We start from the raw sequence: 19,070 nt of genomic DNA, 5'->3' as shown, positions 1-19,070 counted from the left end.
CACGGGGGGTACAGGCGGCGGTCCCCGCGGCCCTGCCCCTGATGGCATGAATGCAGACATAAAATAACCCAGTGCCATCAGTAACCTGTCGCCAAAGCTCCACTACGAGGTGAGAGTTTTCCTCCCTGCCGTGGCTGTTAGCTGCAATGTATTTCTCCCTGCACTAAGCACCGTCTTTCCCAGGGCTGCATTACAATGATTTATAAACCCCATTTCTGTGGAAAACTAATAGATCAAAGTGAGGAGAAGGAAAAGGAGACATGAGCAGCTGGAAGATATTGAGGCATGAAACAAAAACAGAAATGAAAAACTAGTTTGTGGCACTAGTGAGTAGTTCTGTGCGGCACTTGTGTTATTGAAAAATAATAGAGGGAATCCGTATTTTAATTCCTTTTTTAAGGGCCATTCAAGTAATCTGAAAAGCTCTTCCTAGAGCCAGCTTAGCTTTTGTATTTTTGTGCATCTCTTGCAGAACTAAACACTTTGTTGTTGTTGTTGTTGTTTAGTCCTTCCATGCACATTCCCATGCTATTTTAAACTTTCCATGGTTTGAGCATCCTTTGGATTTTCTAAGAGGTCAACACAAAACACTGCTTTGGGAACAGATGCTTGGCTGGACCTCGGCCTGGGACGTGCTTGTCCTGAGCTGGCTGTCACAAAGGGACAGTGAGCTGCTCTGCCTTGGCTTTGGTTTCCTCTGCTGCACGGTGGGGATAAACAGATGAGATTTCTGGTGTAATTCTCAGCTTCAGTCAACTTATATCCTGAGTGAATTGAGCCAGGAGTACAGACCGATGCTCATCTTCATTTTACAATGATTAATGCATTAGTGTTTGTAAGAGCTTTGGAGATAGGAAGCTAATTGGGCTTTTGTGTGTGTTCTGCTTGTCTGCTTCAGCCACCAGACATCCCTGACTTCAAACATAGGCAACAGTGAGGAATTATTATCAAAACAACCGCAATCCTTAGTACTTGGGCAGCACTCATACATTCAGAGTGCTGCACAAGCCTTAAATCTACAATCTCAGTGCATGGCACACATGTAAGTGCAAATGTTATGTACGGCAGGTGAAATGCACTGAATGGGACAAACAGCAGATTTGGTGGAAAACAGATGTGTGGTGGGACTGCAGGGGCTTTAATAAAGATTTTACAGAGCCGTGAGATGGAAGCTGCTGGATTACCCCTAGGTATGTTCAAAACTTGTCTGAGGTTTGCAGGTTTCCATTCTAAGTATTTTCTCTCTGTTTTTCAGTATTTGCTTTGTTTTGTTTTTTGTCTTAAGTTTTCACTCTCCCTGGCAATTTTCTGTTGCCAGTGAATGCTGCACTGCCATGTTAACTTCAGGCTGACTGCTTTACCTTGGTTCCTGATTTCTGTTGCATCCTTTGGAGTTGATAAGGCAGTGCTCCTGGGGGAAAGCAGGTGCAGGGATATGTTCACAGACATCTATAATTGATATTTCTCACAGATGACATAGGAAGCAAGCACGTACTGAATGTGCTGGTGCGACTGCTCTGCACGAGGAAATGCTGCACTTAGTCACATGCTGGAGCAGTGTGGGCAGTGAAGCTACCAATAGGTGAGCAACACACTGCTGTTGGCAGGAGCAACACCTGCCGATTGTATCAGCATGAGATGACCAACATCTCACAGCTGAGCTTGACTTGAGGCTGAAGGCTCCGATCGTTAAGAGATGAGTGAATGAAAAAGGGAATACTGCTCTGCTCACAACCTGCACGATGCAATTTTAACACCCTCCTCAAAAGCACTTGGAACCAGATGTCATTTACTCCCTTCCTTTTGGTGCTGGTCGTGTGGCTGGTGCCTGGCACAGTGATGCAGCAGGCAGATGCAGAAGCCCTGTTATTTTCACTGCATGGATCCTAGTGCAGCTGTCTGTTCTGTACACCTCGCACTGGTAGCTGCAGACTGCATTCTCTGCTACAGCAGGCAGAAGAAGCTGTCCATGCTCTAACAGCTATCTGGAAATGATGACAACATCTTTCTTCTGCCTCCCCATGGCCTCACCACTCTTTGCTCTTCTTCATTTCCTTTCTGCAGAGAGAGCTCGTGGGATGAAAGACAGCCAGGAAGGTAGGGAGAGCTGAGCGTGGACTAAGAACTGCCAGAGGAATATGAGAGGAGAATTTTGCCCTATAAGTTTTAATAAGGTGGTGGGTTAAGAGAAATGCAGCTAGGGAGAAAAATGGGGAATGTTCTCTCTCCAAATGGGCACTGCTTCAGTTTGTAAAAGCACCAGGGATTCCCCATGTGGCTTAATTTATTATTTTCCCACTCGTTAAATGCCAAAACAATAAAGCAAAATCTATTGTTAGCTTTAAAATGCAGATGATTTGCATACGGCTGTGATCGTCCTACTGCTGCCTTCATTTAAACTCAGTAAGCCAAGGTACCTTTAAAAATTATGGCTTGTTTTACATTTAATATACTGAACTATGTTAACATAATAGTAAGGGGCTGACTTCACAGCTTAATTGCTGATCATGGAGGAGGCTGGGTAGCGTCAGCTTTAGCCTGGCAGTGCGGTAGGGCTGTCCAACAGCATAGCAAAAAGGGGCTGAGCTGCTCTCCTCCTTGGCGTGATGCTCCTGAGATCACCAGGAAAACCAGAGCCATTTCTGCACTGCTCTTGGTTTGCTTCTGCTGGAAAGGCGTTCAGGGCCCAGGCAATGCAAACAGGATGTAACTGCACCCAAACAAAGTCCTTGTTGGGAAATCAGTGAGATTTTATTATTTTTCCCCATTCAGTAAAATTTTGTAGAGGGGAATGAACGTCCTGTGGTCTGCAAGGTTGCTGTAGAGAGCCTGTGTGGTTCTAGTGATGTTATTACACCCCCTTGCATTTTTTCCTTCCTTGTTTGACCCTTGCTCGTGTCAGACTGAGCAGAGACTGCGCAGGGACTGGGAAAGGGAACCAGCTCCACGGAGGCTGCTAAGTCCTGCCTGAATTCAGAGACCCTGTGGCAGTAGGGCTGGCAAGGCACAAAGCCTACGAGCTGCTGTGTGGGAAGGGGGCATGGAGCTGTATCCTGTGCACCTGCTGGATTTGTATGAGTATCCAGGTCAGCATGCGATGGCAGAGCACCACCTTCCAGGAGGGAGCTGCTGCAGATGGCTGACCTTCCTGTCTGCTGCACCCAAATAAAAATTCATTAAGGACTAAATGCTACCCCAAGGTGTTTCCGTGATAAGCAGCATTTATGGGCTTCTCAGGAGCTGAAGAGCTACCCAAGCATTACCAGCCATTCACATCCATGTGTGTCTCTGACTTCTGTGCGTAGCTCCAATTTGGGAGTTCTGGACTCCTTAAAAATTTTGCCTTTGTTCCCTGAATAAAAAGCGTGCAGATTGACAGAGATGTACACCGAGTCCTAGCATTCTGATTTAAAAGAGCAAAGTTATAGGCCCCTGAAAATTGAGGTTTATAATAGAAGCACTGGCAAACCCTTAACTGCAGAGAAGCTACCAGGCGTTGCAACAATAATTGGGAAGGGAGGGAAAAAAAATCGCACTGTGTTTTTCAGTGCTTAGCTAAGAAATACAACAAGAGAGTTTATTGCTTGCAAAACACAGCTGCACTGCCTCAAATTGGATGGAAAAACGAACCCTGATAATTTATTACACCCCTAAAGTCACAAGAATGTACCCATAAATTACTTTTTTGGAGGGGGAGGGAAGTGGTACCACTGTAGTCCGTTCTGCACAACCTACTTATTAGTATCATAATTTATTATTATTATGCCCTGCTGCAAATAGAGAGGCAGATAAAACTCAAATCTATTAAAACAACCGCTCCACTTTCTCTGAGCCACTGAGGGACACCATTCCAAAGGAAATGAGATAAATTACAAAGACGAATGGAGGAGTCTTGCATTGCAGCACACAGCTTGTATATATGCAAGAGCAGGAGGATAATTCAAGGAAAAAAGAATCGTGTTAAATTTCACCATTCAGGATTCAACACAGAGGGACTAGAATAACATCAAGCGGTCAATTAAATATTTGTAATGTATTGATCTTTTTTCTTTCAGAAGATCCTGTATGTTCACTCTGAATACCTGAATGTGTAAGTCTGAAATAACTGCCCTGCATCTATTCCAAATAATACTTGAGTCAACACGTATTTAAAAATAATGTTTATCCAGCTGCTTTGAGGAAGTGGATACCAACTGAGAAGTCTGAAAATGCTATCATTGGGATATAGCTATCCTTGTGGTAATGACTAATTGCAAGGCTGAGGGGAATTTAAGGTTGGTGGGAGAAACTGCTTTGAGATCCCAGAAGGACAGTTTGTGGTACTGATAGGAATGGGAGGGTGGTTGGACTAGATGATCTTGCAGGTTGTTTCCAACCTTGTGATTCTGTGACAAAGTGGCAGAACCAAAGATGAAGTTATAAAGCTCTCCACGTGCTTCAGATAATGGGTTTCAGAGAAGCCAGTAGGAATTTTGTGTTATTCCTCCTTCTCTTCATTTCCTACTGGGGTGTTTAGCTGGACCAGCAGTTCTTAATGGCGCATTTCTCCTCCTGGCTACATGGGTGCATTAGCAGAAACAATAATAGTACTGGGAGGTTATTGAGATTGAGCTCATTGCTTTCTTCAGGACAGATTGCTGTTGGGCTCTAACAAAGATGTTTGGTGCTTTTGGTCACAGTCATGAGGGTGTAGCAGACCCCTGATTCTGGATTTGGGAGTGACAGCTGCCATCTTTAAGGGGAGACCTAGCAGTAATCTTCCTGCATAGCCAATTTGCTTTTCAGTTCTGTCTTTAGAAAAACACAGTGATGCATATGTAATAAAAATTCACATTGAACTTTTCTAAGTATTGTAAGAGCTGCGGATGTTCAGGTGGTTTTACTGTTATGAATGCTGGGGATCCTCAAAGAAAGAGTACAGGAGACACAAAGCCAGCAAAACCTCGATGGTCCACAACATAAACAAATTTAATGAGAAGAAAAGAGTCAGCAATCATTTCATCTTCCCTGCAAAGCCTGCTGCTATGATAAGGAAAACAACATCCAGGCCACGCAGCAAGACACCAAGACTTTGTGCTCTTGCTAAAGAGTGGGGGAACAGAAGGGATTGACAAAGGAAGGAAATGAGGCCACCTACTTGCTATGATACTGAAGATTTTCATCTTTGCAGACTGCTGGTGACATGCATCAATCTGTACTTCAGATTATTACTTCTACACTCTTGCACGCTTGTAGCAACTGTGTGTTTCTAAGTCAGAATCAGCATGCTTTTCTCTGATCAACAGCTGCTTGTCTAATGGTGGAATATGAAAGAGTTGCAGAACTGAAGCTTGGTGACTCGCTGCCTGTTGATGACCCTCAGTGCTGACCAAAAGCCACAGGGTGATGCATGATTGAGGCAGTAGATGGGTGACGTTCCCCTGCCTTTTGCACAAGTTGTAGGAATTCCTCTGCATCAGTGAACTGTGGCTGTGTTTTCCAAGATTGGGTTTGGAAGAGCCGACCCCAGACTGTGCTTGGAGAAGGGACTTGCTTGGACAGGACTGCTAGGAATATGGAAAGCCTGACCTCAGAGCACCATTTTGTGTTGCTTTGTGAAGCACATTACTGTTGAAATCACATTACCAAGCAACTATTGCCCTTTTCAAGAGGGAAGAGGATGACAGGAGCCTAAGCGAAGCAAGGATAATGCAATTTAAAGTATTATGACGCACATATATTTAATAGTACATCACATGTAAGGAAACAAGCACAAACAATCACAATATTGCAAGATGAACGCGGGTCCTACAATGTTAAATTTAGTGCCTTGTGATGGATGTTCCTTTGTTTGCAGGTTTTCTTTTTCTGTATACGTTATTTCTGTAGGATAAGCATCTTAGCGGCTGGAAGAAACATACAACTTTTTTTATTTTCTAGCGTGTAATTTCTGTTTGATTCACAGCTAATAAATAGGTCATCTTGTACTTTCGAAATGCCAACATGCAGTAATTCAGGGAAATAGAGGCTCTACATTAAAAAGCTGTCAACCTTGGTGCAATTTTCCTGCACCCGGCGCTCCAGAAAGATACCTTGTCACTCATGGTTCAGCTCTGTTTTCCTGAAATATCTCTTCTTCTGCATAAATAATGAATATAGTTGCATGGAAATATCTGGCACAACGCCTGTTCTTCCTCCCGCTCTAAGGAGCTGCGGTGCACATTCTGTATTTATTGGTTGATCTTCCCAACAAATCTTCCTGAAATCACAGGTGTGGTAATAGCAGGGCCCCCTCCCACCTGCAGGCAGGTGCTCTCAGCTGTGCTAATCACATCCCAGAACCACTGCCTTAAAATGATCTGCTGCTATTGAACTACTTCCCCAAACAGAAAGGCTACGCATACAGAGAATAACATACATGCACAGAGAATAATTTTAAACACTTGTTCGCTTTCAGTCTCTTTCTACTTCTAATGTGTTATGGAACTCTTGCATAAAAAAGGTAGTGGGATGAAGCAGGGCCAGTCTGGGACAATGCTTTGAAGGGATTCCACTTTCAGAGATAATTTTCAAAAGTGAATTAGGCAGAAGTCTGCGCTATGTGTAATCCACCGTTGCTGTGAACAGATGAAGTTCCAAGGCAAAGGTTTAATCCTGCAGGTGTTACTCACATGAATGGTTTCTCCTGACCCCGAGTTTGACAATGTGGGGTGAGGAGGGGAAACGCTGTTTCAGTGAAAAAGTGGACTCAAACCATGACAAATTTGGCGGTGCCTTTTGTGTTCTGAAATCAATAGAGAGTTGAAACTGATAAGATGTCAACCCTGTAAAAATGGGAAAAGCAGGGTGTGCTAACCCCCTGTGAGCTGAGTTTTACAAGGGATAAAGCTACTGAATCCTCACAGTGAGGTCCAAAAGTAATTTAAATCTCTTCCCCTCTCTCTTTGCTCCCAATTTCCCCATCCCAGTTGTTGTTAGATGCATCAACTGAGAAGGACGGTTAGAGAGTGACACTAATAAGGAGGGCTCAGACTTACTAAGAGTCTTAAAAGGTTAGGTCATGGTGTGTTCTATTAAACAGAATATTAATTGAATTCTTGACATCTGAGGTGAACTGTGACATACTCATGGGATAAATATTGCATTTAACAGAGCATTATGACCTAAAGCTCTAAATACTACTGAGCATCGGTGCCAATCCTTCACAATAGATCTGAGCCTCAATCCTCAGGGTACGAATGCTCCCTTGGAGTTTTGGAAGATGAGCTTAAAAACAGATTTCACATTTCTTGTTTCTGTTCTCAGTTAAGTCCAAAATTGGTTCTTCCATCTCATGACATTCACACACTCAGGCTCAGTTGTTTGGTTATGGTTTGGTTCCATATAAGAAAATGCCCCTTTCTAAGGCCGTGCATTACAATCCTATTGGGCATGGTACAAGAAAGGTTGAAAGACAATATCTCCATCTCCACCCCTGCACCATAAAGGAGATTAAAACATTAAAAAGACCAATTAAAAATAGGGAATCTCATGGCAACATTTTCATTAACCCTCCCCAGTTCTTCTTTCTGTCTCATTAATCATCACAGGGAGAGGAAGGATCATTTTAATTAGCAGCATTGTAAAGCTTTATTTAAGGCAACTGCCCCTCCTGCTGCTCCCTGGATTACCCTGCTGGCTTATAAATACAATACCAAATCATTAACAGCCAAAAACAACACCACTGAAGGGTTTGGAAGAAAGATGATCCACTACGGTCAATGTTTAGGGCTCTTTAACAATGTCCTTTCTCCTTATTCAGGCATAATTCAAGCGTAATATTGGGCTTTATGAAACAACTCAATATCCTCTTACAGCAAAGCCCTTTCTAGCTGAGGATACCATGTGTTCAACTTTCTTCCCCTTTGTCTGCGAGGCAGTGAAAGCACAGAGCCACATCTGATGGGATAGACATGGTAGATAGGATCACGGATTTTCCAACGTCCTAATTGAGAATTCCTTGTTAAATTCTCAAATTAAAAGGACTGCTGCACACTAACAGCCTTGCAGGAGGGAGGTGAGGATCCAGACTGTTACTGAGGAGGCTGCAGGAGCATTTTAGGAAGAGGCTCCTGCAAGTGTGGCTTAAAAAGAATGTTAGAACACACGTTTCATAAAAAGAAATTGCTTTTTTCAATCATTACCTGCTGAGTTTCATCTTTTGGCAGAAGCACATCCAATCGGTGTGCTCTGTTAGGAAATGCTCTGCCAGCGTTTCCTCCCAGCTGTTTCCATGCCTGGGAGCGCAGACCTGAACGCACATCCATGCAGAAGAGGAAATCTGCTTGCCCTCACAGCCCTGTGACACATCCCACTTCTGGGGCAGGACAGAATGACTGCAGTGGCAATGCACAGGCTCATTTTGCAAGTACTTTGAGCCACTATGGTTGATCAGGCATTAGATGCAAATAGAGATACGACTCAGGGCTGCGCTAATGGAAGTGAACAGAACAGTGTGACCCCAGATCCTAAAGACACCAGTGCTGGGAATTGCTGAGCGGTGCTTTCCAGCCCCTGGCACTTTCTTACCCTTGCAAACAAACAAATTGCTCTTCCTCTGAACCACACCGCAGCAGCTCTTCTGCATACAGCAGAGTACTGAGGGGAACATCACATTTCTTAACAAAAAAAAGTTGCACAAAACCTCCTCCTTACCACAAAACAACTCAGGCTGTTAGGATTCATCACCCCAATCTGTGGCCTACTTTCCCTGACCTGAATATGTAAAGACGGACTCCTCAGTACAGCTGTGTGCTGCAATACCTAATTGTTCATCACTGTCCAGCAAAGGCAGCCCAGTCCTTCCCTTAGAGCAACCCATCAGATACATTTGGGAGTTCAAGTGCTCTGAGTACCCCACTGTGGAATTTTCAGCATCAGTCACGTTGGGACCACGTTTAGTATTTGATTTTTCAAAGCTAGAACATCAAATGGCTGAAGTGAGCTGAAAGCCTGAGATGCCACCTTTTTCTCTGAGAGCCAAGGCCCACCAGCCCACAAACTCCTAACATTCAAATCTGAAAACACAAAGCACAGTTTGTCTCCCACTGACAACCTTCGTGCATGCTTCAAAAGTATGCATATTCCTCAAGAAAGGCTAGGAGTACACGGCTTTAGCTACATCAACTGCTGGTTAAGTAATAAAAAAGACAGCACTGATGTCTCGCTGAATGATTAATGCATTGCTACACAGTTCATTTCATGTTAAGCCAAGATCTGTACCAGTGGTGGTTTGCAGGGAGAGATGCTATCTTGTATGGAAGTCACTGCTATGTGTCAAGCTCTCATAAATGCAGTTTTGTAAATGAATTAAAAATAAGTGAAATACTTTGATTTTTTCTGTCTGGGAGCACTCAGCCCCTCTATACCTCTGCTCACCATGAGGGGCTCTGAAGACAAGGTTGGCAGCTCACAGAGCAGGGCTGCAGGCGCTGGATGCTCAGGGCAGAGCTGGGGTAGGTTACAGGCAGCAGTGCTGTGCCAGTGCTGGAGCTGAGGTTTCAGGCAATAGCAGCCTCCAGAGATCACAGATGCTAAATTCATTTAAAAACAGGCTGTGACGATAGCCTGAGTAACAGTCATTGTAAAAGTTTATGTACAAGTTGCTTTGTTTTCTATTTATAGCTGCACTGTATTTTTCTTATAATACATTTTTAATGACTTATAAGGCCTAGTTATTTATTCTGCAGAAGACAAATGCTTCCTCACCCTAATCATGCCAGCAGAGGAGCAGCGTGGGAGCTGGGCGGGCAGGGGGACACAGCGGGGCCCTATGGAGCCCAGGGCATGGATGCAGTGTGCAGCTCCCCATAGAGGGGCTGCCTGCACAGAGGGCCTCTCCCAGGCCAGAGTACTTCCAAATGATTAATTATTCTATCTGCATGCAAAGGAGTCTCTTTCTGTGGTTATTTAGCTCTGCGTTTCCTAATCCCAAGCTAACCTTAATTAAAATAAAGAACAATCCCCAAACTTGCAGCGCCATGAATCCAACCCCTTCCATCTACGTGTTGAAAAGTTAAGCAGCATAAACAACAGAGCAAACAAAAGCAGAAGACAGAACACTTGGAAATGACAGTTTTCTGGATGGAACATAATTAATCTGCTAAACCATCACCCAAATGCTGATTGCCTCATGTTGACACTAACCAGAATGTTATTAAGTCTACTGTGCTTCCTAAACTGTTACATATCCAATATTTTCTCTCGACTCTTTTTCATATTTAGATTAATAACTCTGTAATCACTTCATTAGCTTATTTAGATTATATCATTTTAGGAAATTATTGTTTAGATCAGCCTTGCCTTGTCCTTCCCATCTATCCGCGCCTTTCCAGAATTAAGTAATTTCTGTGGAAACCAATTAATTGCAACTCGACCGCTGTAATGGGGTCTGCTCTACAATGTGGCAGCATCTAATGGAGTTTTAATTTCCCCATGGTGAGTCAACGTTTGCTTAAAGAGAGAAGGCTGTCAGAGCAAACCACTGCCCCAAGACACGTGCAGCTCCTTCCAAGTCTGTGGGGTTGGAAAGGCATCTTGGGGCTGCTGCTGCTTTTGCTGTGGCTAAAATCCACAGAGAGTCGTAGAAGAGCATCTCAGTTCCCACTGCGGGCTCGGGTCTCCTGTGGGCTTGTAGAACAAGGACATTTAGCCCGGCGGGGCTTTCAGATTGCACCTCGTAACCTTGCAGGGATGCTGGGTGTAAAATGAACTTCATCACAGTTTGAAGGTTATGAGGTCTTTTCTTAACACGTGGTCTTCTGGAAAAAAGACATGTTTAAGTGTCCTGGGAGCTTGCTATGCCATTGCACCAGGGAGTCCTTGTCATGGAGCAGAGCCCACTGAGGTGGGGCTGCACAGAGCCTCTCCCCCAGGGAAGATGCTGTGCCAGTGCAACTCGCAACACACATGGGGTGCAGGCAGCCAACAGAGAGCCAGGAACAGAGAGAACAGGATTCATAATGAGTTTTTCCACCAGTTGGGCTGGTCAGAGCTTTTAGCACCACCAGAAGTTCCACTGGGGATGCTCCAGAGAGGCAGAGCACCCAGCTACCCTGGAAACTCGGTGGGACCTGGCCCCTCCTCACCCAGACAACAGGCACAGGTCAACCTCAGCCCTCAGCCCCCGCTGCTGTTGGTTAATGGCTGCTCTGCTTGGCAAACGCTGACAAACTTTAAAGTCGCTCTGCCTTCCCCAATTTTCTGACAGCTTAAAAGATTTGAAGCAAAGCTACATTATGATGCAACCCATCTCAGCAGCATCTGATTAACAAAAAGGAGGCCACAGCCACCTGACAGCAGCCGGTGGTTATTTTTTATTTCTAAAACAAACGGATGGGCTCAAACATTCATACATGTATTTTTGTTGTTGTTGTTGTTTAAATGTCTCATTTCCAGGTTTTTTGGAAGGGGGATCATGCAGGGAAATAAAGTTTTGCAATTCTTCTTCCCATAATAAGTCTGTCCAAAAATGATGCAGCTCATTCTGTTGAAAGATGGTTTCATTTTCTACTCAAAATTGGTATGAAAAATTTGCCTTGCCAAATGAACATTGTATACTGAACTTGTCAAATCCCCTCTCCTGACACAAATAAAAGATAACATTGGGTGGCAGCATGTAAAACAGCACTGACAAGACAGCTGGGATGGAAGCAAAGAAATACACATTTTTTTTTCCTAAGAAGGGGAGGGAGAGCTCCAGGTGAGCGAATGCTGTTGTGTTGCATCCAGCAATGCGTGGTCTAAAGACATAACAAGGCATTTCGGTGCGAGTTTTAAGCTGAACGTAAGCAATTCCATTTCTGATTAGCAAGATCGTGACAAAAGTTCTCCACTTTTTCAAGGCAACCCAGCGAGCTGCCAAGTGGCTGCTTGACAGAGGTGCTCGGTTCAAAGTTCACAGCTGCACTGTGCAGGCTGGGAGGGCTGCTTGCAGCACTGCTGAAAATTATTCCTATTATGTTTAAATACAAACAAAGTGATGGTGGCACTTTCATTCCATCTGCAGTCACATCATGGAAGTGATTTGTTTTTTTTTCCCCATTAAAATAGCTGATTGAAGGCTGTTAGCTATTTATCGGCCCAAAATTACATTTTTCCTCTCCTAGGGGTTGCCTCTGCTAAAAATCACCACAACTGCCTAGTTAGTAACAAGAAAAGACGACTAAAACTGCAGTTTCGGACGAGGGGGGAGGAATACAGGCATGAAACACAGATTGCACCTTCAAATCCCCAATGGCATCACGCTTCTTTGTTCTGCTAAGAAAAATTAACCTCAATCTCGGCTCAAGGTCCCCCGATTGATTATCATAGTCATTTAAATACTGTAATCTCATTTTCAGCATCAGGGAAAGGGAGCGAAAAGAAGAAAAAGAGAAAGAGGTGGGGAAGAGGGGAGAGAAGGAGAAAACAGAATAAATTATCTGACAAAAGGAAAAAGGGCCTTTCTGCTTACGGAGCCTATTTCAGATCCTTCCACTTGATTGGAAAAGTTGATGAAGTTTAAATGAAGCAGAATTAGAGGCTCAGGCCACTGAGTATTGACAGGGGCCCACGGAAGAATGTGCAATTCAATAGGCCCGATTTCTGTGGAAAACAGGGGAAAGGCCTAAATGGTATAATCTTCAATCAAATCTAACATCGACACTGACAAGGCAGGGTAATGAGATAGGCCAGATCAGGCATGTTGGTTAAAGAAATTAATCCCTCTTGCTGCACCAAGAGTTCAGCTTTGATGCCTATTGTACGGACCCCTGTCCCAGCCTATCTAAATGCTAACTAACCGCGAGTGTGATCTGGGACTGTGCTTTTCATTGCTGGGGCTAATCTGATCCCAATTTGATCTCCCTGATGGCGGAGGCAGGGCTGGCCGTGCGGAGCAGAGGGGCAGAGCGCAGCGCCGGCCGTGGCGGGGAGGTGAGGGGAAACTCGCATTTCAGCATCGCTCAGCGCCGTAACGCCAATTATTGGAGTCACAGCCGCCTCCGATCGCAGCCTGCGGGGAACCAGCAAAGGTGCGGCAGCCGTGAAGGTGATCTGAGGGGAGCAAGCGGAAAGGGAAGTTACAGAGCCGCTGCAAACAAAGGCGCTCGTCCACCTGGGCGGGCGGCCCGAACCTGCCATTCAAACCATCTTCATTTTCAGCTTAGTTTGCTCTTCGCTCTGCTCACTTTCTGATTTTTCAGCCCGGCACTGACGCTATTGCTTTTAGTTGGGTTTCGCTGTGAGATTTTTAGGCGCAAATCTGCACGTTGATTTGCTTTAAAAATCCAAAATCAAACGAAAGCTGTTTGCCCCAGTAGAGAAATTTCTTAAAGGCTGTTGCAAGAAATCTGGCAATAGGGCCCCGCTTTCCCTTGTCTGCGTCCCTTCAAATAAATGCAAGTTGAAAAGTCATGATGTAATTTATTTTAAGTGTAAATGGTTAACAAAGATAATAACCTACAGAAATCAGGTTCTGTCTAATCTGCACCATGTGAGCAGCCAAGCAAGAACAAAACAATTCCTGCAAGATGACAAAGGCTTCTCAAATTCAGTAATTAAGCATGAGAGCATCTCTAGGAATTTGCACGGAAAGCAATCTGCCCTTGGGAAACTGTGGTGAAAAACTTGTAAACCTGGAACAGAAAACATTGTTTCCAGTGACCCCCGTTTGCTCTCTATGCTGCATAAAAAGAGGAGAAATGGTTTTAGCAAAGGTTTAGAAATGAAGAGCCTTCTGCCCTTCCTTTGGGCGCTCACCCAGTGCCCTCTTGTTCAGAAGGGTCCTTACTGAGCCTCCTCCGGTTTCTCCTGCATTCTTGGGACATTTGCTTGTGCCTTTTACAGAACAGGAGGGCTATTTGTTGCTGATGGGGTGAGGAGCTGAGAGTGCAGAGGAAATAAGGGCAGAGATGTTCCTGTGCTCCTACAAGTCCCCAGTGGGTCAGCAGTGCTGCCCTCAGGCCGGTGGGTTCAGCATCTCCAGAGGACAGCTTGTAGATCAGGGTGCGTCCTCAGGTCAGTGGTTCAAATGGGAGGACAGGATAAACTCTGAAAAGAACTGTGAGACATGTGCAGTTCTGAGCCTTGCGGATTATTACCACCCTTTCCCCTCTGTTTGACAGGGACTCAAATGTCCCTGACATTTTGCATGGTGTCCTGGATTTGAATTAGCCTGCAAATCATCTCCTGGCTTAGCATGGGTTGGGGCCAACACCATGAACGAGTGTTGGCTCTCTCCCAAAGTTTCTTAAACCTTCCAGACAATAAAGCCTGAGTTCCAGCTCCATCATAAAAATTTATTGCCTGACGCAGCTCTTGTTGCACTGTGAGTACGACAGCCTCATTTTATACGTGGACCCATTTGTGACCTTTTTTGTCATTTTATTTTTTCTTCTCATGTCTAACATCCTTTCTTCCTTTAGTTTAATCTCTGATTTTATATCAACAACAACTCATGCAAGAGGCTGTGCAGGCTTCCTTTGCTCCGGCAGCGCTGCTGTTAGGGTCATAATGCAACAATTCGGTCTAATGGTTATTATTTTGCAGGCTGACTTCAATAATGCACTTTTAAATCAAAGGGCCCTTTGAAGCTTTATTTCTATTGTATTAGACGGATAAACACAGAAGATTTTCACAAACATGAAAGGCATTCACCTTGTAATGTTTTGGGGCTTATTAGTCTCACCAATTTGCATTGTTTTGTTCACATCAAGGATCAAAATGCCCCTTTGCTTGTTTTCGCATCCTGCACGCCCATCTTTGTGCTGAGCAGCTACGGATGCCCCGCACTGCTGCTGCCTCTCTGCCTACTGACTCACTGCTGTCTGTCTGCAGCCTGAATCCTGCCTTCAGACGCCCACCAGAAGAACCCACTATTTTCACCACTGCAGAATGTTTGCTCGCCTCTTGGAAACGCTGATTTATTTCAGTGTTGTCTGTGCAAAACGTGGGAGGGCGTTCAAGCTCGTGAGGAGTTTAATTTTTAGCGTACCAAACAATTCATTTAAAATCTTAAATGAGTTCATGCTGAGAAGAAAACCCTCAGAAGTCGGAGCATTGGCAAAACAAAGCTCAGAACCAAATCTAATGATTATTTGACTAACCAGCCCTTCGTTAGCTTATTTCTCTAATGAATTATTGAGCTGTACTGGGTAGACATTCCAGAATACATTGCAAAAGCACAATGCTGGCCTTAGACTGTGGAAATACCCTAATAGTAAGAGTGATATAATAATAATAATAATAATAATAATAAGCACACAGAACGCTGCATAAACACTAATTAATCCTCAGTGCCCCTGAGCAGCAAAGCACAGGATGCTCAGCACATGTAGCAAATTGAGGTAAACAGTATAATTAACAGCAAATAAAAGATGCTCTTATTCTGACCACAGCTCACAGCCCCTGTGGCTGCTCTCCTCTGCGTTCACCTGCAATGGACAAATTAGAACTGGTTCCCAACCAAGTTTGGAATAGGAGCAGTGAGTACAAACAGCTGAGAGCAATATTAGGAAAGGGAATGGTTCTTTAAATCAGCAAAGCTAACAACTGAGGGAAGTTATCTAAGTGACTGTAGAAGCTGCCTTGTGAACGGCAGCAATGCTGTCAGCAGCAACTCCTACCTCAGGGGGTTTCCTGGCTGCTCTCAGCCCATGTGGTGCTGCTGCTGTGGACCCCCAGGCACTGGGGTAGGAATGTGCCACGGAGACAGAGCAGGACACCAGGAGCTGTGCTTTTTTGGCACGCTTTAGGGAGAGGGAACGGTTTTGCTCTGTCAGTCCCACCCATCGCGCACACACTGCGTGGTTTCTAATAGCTGTCACAGCTCTGAGCATCCAGCAATGGGTGTTATTTTTAGAGAAGCCTTCATTTTATCCGATTCTCTTCCAGTGTAGGTGAGCAGTCCTTGCACAAAGGTGGATGCGGATGAGGAAAGGAATGTTGCATCATGATTGTGCCTCCTGGAAGGGCTGGGTGAGATAGGAGTACCTGGCCCCCTGCTATGCCCATGTGGGCTGAAAAAGCTGTGTGGACAGGGAGAGAAGGTCTATGAAAAGAGTAACCTGGAGGTGAAAGGCTCAAAGGTGGAGTGCAATGTTCAGACCAGTCAAAGTTCTGTTACTGCCACAGTGTGGGTCTGTTAATAAAAGCCTGAACTCCAGAGTGCTGGGCAGCCCATCTTTCAACAGCTACTGCTGCAAGAGCTTCTGATGCAGGCAGGTTGTTCCTTGAAGTCAGTATCCTTTTCCACACCATATCCTAGTCCACGCCTACTGATGTGTTGACAGTCAGACCTGATGATCTTAGTGGTCTTTTCCAGCCTTAATGGTCCTATGATTCTGTGTTTGTCTCTTGTGTAAGAAGAGCTTTATTTCTTCCACGGTGTGACACAATTTGATAAAATGCTGCTGCTTGTTTTCACAGCTGTCCTTTCTATGAATGTCTCCAGAAAAGAAGATGAGTTTGCAGTAATTCTCAGCAGTTCAATGACAAGTCAGATGGCCAAGAAGTCGCTTATGGTGTGGTTCAACAGGAGGTAAAGAGTGAAATCTGGTGAGTTGTTTCTGCCTTTACCCCTTGTGGCTGAAGAGCAAAGCTCAGGGAAATGAATCTTAAATGTCCTGGCACTTAGACCAGTAAAAAGAGCCTGGCAACAGTTATCGTGTAAGTAACAAGATTTTAAAGCAAATATTGTAGATGTTAATAGCTCTGAAAAATTCTGTTACATCTGGTTCTCTTGCAGCCTTCATAACAGGGATTGAGACCTCCTGCAGCCTTTCCCGTGGGTTTCCTGAGCCTCCTTGGAATTGCTGCTTCTGAAAAAGCTTTTCTTCTTGATATTGCAAGACTCAGTTTGGGCTCAAAAGTTGTTTCACAGAGAGCTGTTCCCAGACTCCACCTTTGTTTTGTCCCCCAAGTGCACTTCAGCTGGTAGGAGCATGCTTTGATGGGCAGGTTTCACAGCTGTGATTTCTCATTTACCTTCATGCAGCAGATGTGTGTGCTGCTATGGGCTGGTAAGGCAAGGACTTTGGCAGCTCTCTGTTGGGGCTGATTATGGTGTGCTGGAGGTTAAGTGTGGGGAAGTTGTTTCCTGCCTAGAGCTGGATTATTTTTGTATCACAGAGTAGTTTTCAAAAAGTCTTTACTAAGCAAAGTGCTTTGCTAAGGCTTTTACTGGTAAAAACAAAGCAAGTAAAAATGCTTTGCTCAGATTTCTACTGGTATCACTGGATGAAATACTTTCCTCAGTTTTATACTGCAAGAAAACATATGTTGATTAACAAAATTAATTACTTGATTAATTAAAACCTACAATATATTCTACCGGAGAGTAATAGAGAATAACAGTTTCAGGGACTGAGTGCTGGTCAGAGTAAGACTGGGGAGCAAATGTCCCATCCATGACTCCTAGGCCTTGAGATCTTCTGTATTTGCTGCCCAGTGCACCTTAATGCCAGCTGCACATTCTGCAGTGCCCTCCCCTGGCTGCCAGAAGCACCTGTCCAAGTGACAGTTGTCTCAAAGCCTTTGTCCCTTCTTCGTGTCTTTGGCTGTCAGGTGTCACTGCAGGCCAATCCCTTCAGCATTGGCTCCAAAGTACTGCACCTCCAGGGCTCCCCTGCAGGGAGAAGAGACCCATAACTGCAACTTGGAAGCATGGAGAAGGGATGTGGCAGAGAGCTGGGATGTGGGTATGCTACCATCAGTGCCATCCCATCAGCATGAGACACACTGCACAGTTTGGCATTTGGTGGGATATGACGTGACGTGGGATTGCACTGAGAAGGTGGGCAGCGGAGTTTGCTTTAAGGTAAATTACTGCTGACTCTGTGTGTGAAAGCATCTCTGTGCTAGAGAACTGCATCGGGTGGGTGCAAGTCTCTTTACATCCCTATGAGCTGGCTTACTGGGAAGGAAACCTTCTTGCAGAGAAACACTGAGAAAAGTTGTGTAGAATGCTAAAACATAAAAATTTATCACTACTATTCCTCAAAACTTTCTCAAATCTTATTTCACTTGACCAGATAGAAGTAATCAAGATTGAGCCTTAATAAAATGTTTAGGAGAATGAATCGTGATGACAAGTCAGACCAACCAATCCTTACAATTATGCCCTAACTATCAAACTCTTCTGCTTTATGTATCATCTAAAAACGTATTTACTATCATGCTTTTCTACAATAAGGCAGATTTAGCACGGAGGGAGGGGGAAGACGCTGGCTCTGTGCTGGTGGGTTTCTCTGCTTTCACACGCAAGCACGGTGCTCTGCTTGCACTGTTTGCCCCACATCCTTCACAGGGAGGTCTTCAGGTGAGGACAGTCTTACCCCAGCTCCACTTCCAACCACAGATACAGGAGGGCTGACACAGGTTGTGCAGAGAGGCGGTGGTGCCCCGTGCCTGCAGACACCCGAGGGCAGGGGATGAGATGAGAGCATTGATGGAGCCCTGGGTGCCTCCGTTCATGGAGAGGGACCCGACGGCCTTTCAAGATCCCTTCCATCTCAAACGATTCTACGGTACCGCCGCTCCCAATCAATCTTAGAGGATACAGAGAAAAAGAACTAACGTAGAAGGTCGGGATTTGAAAAGCTGCGCTTTGCTTTTACGCCGTATGGCAGAGCTCCGCCGCGCCGGGCAGCACCGGGACCAACCGCACCGACCGCAGGCAGCCCGGCGGGGCCGAGCGAGGCCGCAGTGCCACCCAGGGGGCGAGGGCTGCACTTCAGCCGCTGTGCCCGGGGAGCTCCGGCCGCGGAGCCGAGGGATGGGAGCGATCGGGAGCCGTGCGGCCGCGGGGCTCACCTTGAGGATGCGCGGGTTGCGCAGCATGCTGTCCCGGGCCACCCCCAGCCGCTCGTTCTCGCTGCCCGCTGCCACCTCCGCCAGGCTCAGGGGGTGCCGAGGGGGCCCCGCCATGCCGAGACCGCTGTTGCGGGGGCAACGGGTGAAAGAAAGGGGCAAAAAAAGAGCAGAAAGGGACGGGTTACGGCCCCGCTGCGCTGCGGGACCTCGGGGCGGGCCGGCACTGAGGGTGTGTGGGGGGTGCGGGGGCAGAACGGCGT

General features: G+C 45.4%; 1 protein-coding gene and 1 long non-coding RNA gene across 2 annotated transcripts in view; one reads left to right on the top strand and one right to left on the bottom strand.

Annotated features, from left to right (window-relative positions):
• LOC125702433 (uncharacterized) overlaps positions 1–6,073 on the top strand; it is a 31,257-nt gene extending 25,184 nt beyond the window's left edge. Inside the window, exons 2-3 of the long non-coding RNA XR_007380596.1 lie at positions 4,056–4,090; positions 4,849–6,073. This is a non-coding gene — a long non-coding RNA (uncharacterized LOC125702433). The remainder of the gene's footprint in view (positions 1–4,055; positions 4,091–4,848) is intronic.
• CFAP77 (cilia and flagella associated protein 77) overlaps positions 1–19,025 on the bottom strand; it is a 51,945-nt gene extending 32,920 nt beyond the window's left edge. Inside the window, exon 1 of the mRNA XM_048965667.1 lies at positions 18,811–19,025. Coding sequence (XP_048821624.1) covers positions 18,811–18,924 — 114 coding nt within the window. The 5' untranslated portion in view covers positions 18,925–19,025. The remainder of the gene's footprint in view (positions 1–18,810) is intronic.
• Positions 19,026–19,070: the final 45 nt, after the last annotated feature.

The sequence above is a fragment of the Lagopus muta genome, chromosome 19 (assembly GCF_023343835.1).
Source record: "Lagopus muta isolate bLagMut1 chromosome 19, bLagMut1 primary, whole genome shotgun sequence".
Classification (NCBI taxonomy): Eukaryota; Metazoa; Chordata; class Aves; order Galliformes; family Phasianidae; genus Lagopus; species Lagopus muta.
Note: the sequence above shows the minus strand (reverse complement) of the source record. Positions and strands in the feature narration are given on the sequence as shown.